Source organism: Amphiura filiformis, unplaced genomic scaffold, assembly GCF_039555335.1.
Source record: "Amphiura filiformis unplaced genomic scaffold, Afil_fr2py scaffold_42, whole genome shotgun sequence".
In the NCBI taxonomy this organism is placed as follows: domain Eukaryota; kingdom Metazoa; phylum Echinodermata; class Ophiuroidea; order Amphilepidida; family Amphiuridae; genus Amphiura; species Amphiura filiformis.
This window is the reverse complement of record NW_027305506.1, coordinates 4,175-9,461: the sequence shown is the minus strand read 5'-3', so window position 1 is coordinate 9,461 and position 5,287 is coordinate 4,175. Positions and strand designations below refer to the sequence as shown.

The 5,287-nt window shown below is 38.6% G+C and overlaps 1 protein-coding gene across 1 annotated transcript; it reads left to right on the top strand.

Annotated features, from left to right (window-relative positions):
* Positions 1–1,428: 1,428 nt before the first annotated feature.
* LOC140144146 (uncharacterized) lies at positions 1,429–1,968 on the top strand. Its single transcript, XM_072165979.1, has one exon. It carries the CDS (start codon positions 1,429–1,431, stop codon positions 1,966–1,968), a length of 540 nt encoding a protein of 179 aa, XP_072022080.1.
* Positions 1,969–5,287: the final 3,319 nt, after the last annotated feature.

Here is a 5,287-nt window from a genome sequence, read left to right as displayed (position 1 = left end):
TGCCCATCCTGCCCTACCGCACTTTCCCCATCACTGAGCAGCTCGACACACTTGCCCCTATCACTGTTCAAAATTGCAGCTCGATACATCAAAGCATGGCGAAATACATAGCCTGCTGGCAACTTAATCCAAATTTCAATAAAACATTTGACCTCAATGACCTATGGTGACCTTGAAATGACCTTGAAATTATGTGACACAACACCATAACATTTAGACCTTCATACTTTCCAAGTTTCCTTGCAATAGGATCTGAACTGTTCATCTGAGAGCATTTAATCAAAACTTTAAACAAATTGTCACATACACACACACCCCCACCCCTGTGTGTGTTTGTCGCCAACCAAGGACATTGTGTTTTGCTATCTAACCGAGGACGTGTGTATGATGTTTTCATCGCATAACCGTGGACTAAAATGGCGGATTTATTTTGTGTATAATACGAAACGGAATTTTAGCCATCGCCTGCAGACAGTAGTTTTTACACGTGTGGTCCTCGGTTTCAGGCAAATAGCGTTATAAAGCATTTAGCATGCATTTGAGGTCTTTTGCAGCAGTTTGAGATTGCGGACTGTCCTCGGTTGGAAGTAAGTCCGCAGTTTAGGGCGAAAAATCTTGTGTGTGTCCTCGTTTGCCCGTAAACTCGCACGCACATACACACCCCCACACCCCGGCCCCACACGGAAAAGTGATTATAAAGTCTCCTGCCTTATCAGGCGAGACAAAAAAGTAGCTATTATGATGTGTTTTGATAGGTCGGTCTTGTCCATACTCACTGGATATTCATGGGTACCAATCATTTTTATACACCCTGTATTCCCCACACGTGTCCTGTTTTGGCAGTTTTAGAATATTTACTAAGGTCCCCTAAAGTCTATGTTTGGCCTCACTTGACCGACCCAAAAATTTTGCAAATCAACTGCCTTTTTGTTTTCCTTGGATCAATTTAATTTCATAGTGAAAATGATCGGTCTGTGTATTATTTCATCCTTAAATCTTTTCAATTTTTCATTTTTCAAGTCTAGTGCATGTCTGACATTGTCTGGTACAACTTGATGACAAGCTTCTGTTTAGTACTGATATTTAATTTGTTCTTTTGGTGGTTGTCTTTAAAAAAAAAGATAAAAAAAGGTCATTGACAGACCAGCCATTTCTTTTTCAAACCAAGTAAGGCCATACATACACTTTGTATTTTTGGCCTAATATAGTAACATGCCCCTAGAAAGAATAAGCTGAACACTAAGAGACCTTTTTTAATTCTTCTATACCTGGGTGCAAGAAATATCTGTGCAAATCCAACAGAAACATGATCTCAAAAACGGACATAACATTTCAGTTATCTTCATATTTTGTCAATATTTCTAAAAAGAAAAATGGTTTTAGGCTATCCAATGAATAAACCAAATCTGATAACTTACCCCATTTCACATGGACAAGGACCTGAAAACACTTGTGGTATGTCTGTTCTGGCTCTGTGTTGGTTCACGTCCCTTTCCTTTCCACTCTGAATTAAAACAAAATCAAAGGAAACTTCATAATTTTATTGACTTGACTTGGAGTAAAAACATCCTGAAGAAGGCTAGAGACTGGACCTTCCTGATGGATGAAGAGCACAAGCCAATAGTGTTCCCTCCAGAAATAGCAGAAACTGCCAAGCAGCCTGATATTACGATCTATTCAGCCACCACCAAGCATGCAATCATCATAGAATTGACAGTACCATCGGAGGATAACCTAGCCAATGCGTACGCCAGGAAAAAGTGTAAATATGAAGACCTGGTAGCCGAATGTGAAAACAGAGGATGGACTGTGTTTTACTTCCCAGTAGAAATGGGAAGCAGAGACTTCTATAACACATCACTAAACCAAGTGTTTAGCTGCCTTTGGAGTCCCAAAGGGGAAAAGAAAACCAATCCAAGACACTGCTTCCAAAACAGCTCTGAGAGCCAGCTACATTTTATTTATTGATTGATTTATTTATTACATTTGGCAAAAAGCACAGGCAATACCCAATAGTGCTCAAAGAGCACTAAATTAAAGGGAAGCCCTACATACAAAGTGAACAAAAATTAACTGAGAAGCAAAAACAAGATAAACTAGAGTCAACAGACGCTGAATACAAGCCGCGATTTGACCCCTATAACTTGACCCCTGGGTCACGGATGGGGTCAACTGCTCTTACATTGTGCTTAGGATGTCATAAGAAATATTCCTGGTGAATTTCAGCTTAATCGGAACTTATACATGGATTTTGATTTTTGAAAATTTTTGATTGACCTTTTGACCCCCTTAATGACCTTTGACCTCAATGTAAAAAAACCTTATGTACACCGACAAAATGCATTGTTTCAATTTTAATTAAAAAAATCTAACATGTTCAGTTCTTGAGATAAAAATTCTTGAAGTTATTCAGCTAAAAACAGGAAGTGACCCCTTAATGACCTTTTGACCCCAAAATAAAAATACCATGCATACATCAGGTAACACTGATTCATGTATGTTGGTTATATTATTCTGGTCTGTTTACATTTTGAGATAAAAATTTTTTGAACATTTTTGGTTTTTGACCGGAAGTAACCCCTTAATGACCTTTGACCCCAAACCTGTAGGCATCCTAAAGACCCTGGCTAGTAGCAATGCATGTGTGCTAATGGCGACTCTCTGCTATATATTTTGTAAAGACAGTGATTTTTTGAATATTTTTAGCTTTCAGACCAGAAATGACCCCCTTAATGACCTTTGACCTCAATTCTTTTAGGAAGTTTTAAGCACTGCCACATGTTGATTCATATGCATGAGTCACATGATCATTGCATGAAATTTGTGGAAGGAGTAGCATTTTTGTGAAATCACATTTTTGACCATTATAGCTAGGTCAAAGGTCACAGCGAGGTCAAAGTCAAATGGAAGGTTTGGCCTAGCCAGTGGTCATTTGGGTCAACTTTGGTTGAAATCTGTCAATCCTTTGCGAAGCTAGATGCAGTTGATTGGTTGCCAGAAGAAAGAAGAAAGAAGAAAGAAGAAAGAAGAAAGAAGAAAGAAGAAAGAATTGAGAAGAGACAGAACAAGCCGACATCCGTCGTCGGCTTGTAAAAAGACAACTATTGGCTTTAACTGCAGCCTTGAAAGCAGACAAGGTGGGACAACAGACAACATTTTCTGGTAGCTCATTCCATAACATAGGACCAAGGTGGAAGAAACTTCTTTGACAAAGTGTGAGGCGGCTGGCTATGCAGAAATACAAAGGCATTCCGACAGATAGAGTTTATACCAACACCATCAATTATGCTCTGGGGGAATGGAGAAGGTTGTGATCTCATAAATCGGTTGACCCACCAAAGCCTGGTCCTAAGTCCAGAGACACCAGTGCACAATATACTGTGAAAATAGGCTTTGATGGTGAAAGTGTTGATATTTTACTCATGACTATTCCTCAACGACACTTTTCATAGCTATACACTAGTACTGCCTGCTGCCTTACATCACCCAGGGTGGACCGTTGCAACGATGTGGCACTTGCTAGTGTAGCTTAAGTCCAGTTATTGATAGTTATTGATAGTACAAGATGATTTTGTTTGTTTGTAAGTTAGACTGCAACAAGGTGATTTTTTCCAATTTTGTCATCTTCCAAGAGAGAACTACACCAGGAGTGCTCATCTTAAGAAGGGTGAAATTAGACTCCGAAGATGACCGCGCTGGTGATCTACCAATGAACTTCCCCATTGTCTGTAATAAAAGGGAGCATGTTAACCTTTCCTTAGGTCACTGAAATTTTCTTCATAGAAGTCTATATTTCTAATTTGTATTCATTTTTATTTATTTTTGTTATTTTTTTAGTTCTCAAAATAGAATGATGAATATTGGCTCTGATAATGCTGCTCAGTGAGTCAAGTTATGTGGCTCACAGAAATACAGGCATGTAAAATATGCTCAGAAAGAGGACATTTTGACCTTGAGATCTTTTAACTATTTGTTCACTAAATTCGCCAACAAGATCCCAAAATTACTGGAAATTGAAACTTACAATGGAAGTGTTTTTAAATGCTTAAAATATCAATCTTGCACATGAGATCTCACAAAGGCGCTTTTCATGAGTTCATGTGTGAGTGGTGACTGGATCAAGTGCAATTGCGTAGTGCTAGGGAGGGTGTTTAATGGAAACTCAATTAGTTGAAAATACAATTAATCACCCATTCTTCTTTGAGACCCAATGATCAATAAAACAATAATATTACATAACACAATTATATTATCCAACAAGGTTTTTAAAATGCTGCATACATTCAAATACACAATATTAAACTTACGAAGTTAGATAAATGCAATCCTTACAATACAAATTGAATACAAAATAACTTTACAACAACATGTTTGACTAATTAACTTACTTCAAATATATTGATTGCACCAAACATCAAACTAGATAATTCAATTATTATAAAAAATCACAAACAATTACATTTTTAGTGTGAATCCAATTCATCTCTTAAAAAACCTAGATTAGCCCAGCATACATGGAGACTTCTGCTCATCCATGTGTCGGTTTGATCCTTTCATCCCACTTGAAACCCTAGCAAGTGGATATTAGTTGTTGTGGAGTTTGTTATGTTGTTATAGCAACAAACTCTTAAGTTTGGCCATTCAAATTCCCTCTTTGTTTTGGCTCATCCAATCACATTCCTTGTCAGGTCTCAATCATCTTTTGTCCAAGCCTGGCAGTTTTTTGTGCCATTTGCATAATTGCATTTTCACCTCAGTCAGTGACGATCAAATGTTCCAATCCACCCACCCACCCAGATATAAAAAAGAGTCATGCATATTCTTTATGTTCAAAGCTTTTGTCTTTCTTTCCATTTCTTATAAGGTTCGTTCATATTGAACCCCTTTTCTCAAAACTTAAGTTAATAAGCCTCTTTTACATGGGTAGGCCTACATAAGCCTCATATATTGAATATTATGGGCTACAGGGCTCCAATAACAAAGGGCTAGCCATCTTGAATAAAGCTGTTTCAGGATACTGTGTTGGTATACTGATAGCCTCTGAGTATAATATTGGCAGTGGTACTTCACCTGTCTCCCGGCCCAGATGTTGAATAGTAGGGTCCACTATATTGAAAAGCTCAAATCCATCAGCTTCCAGGGGCCTCTGCCCCTACACCCCAGATGGGGTGTTGCCCATAGACTCCACCAGGGGCCCTAAGGGTCCCACTAGTATACTGCTTCGCGCCATGATGTTCATGATTTGAACCAGTGGCGTGTCTGAGGGGGGCAGCAATGCCCCAGACAT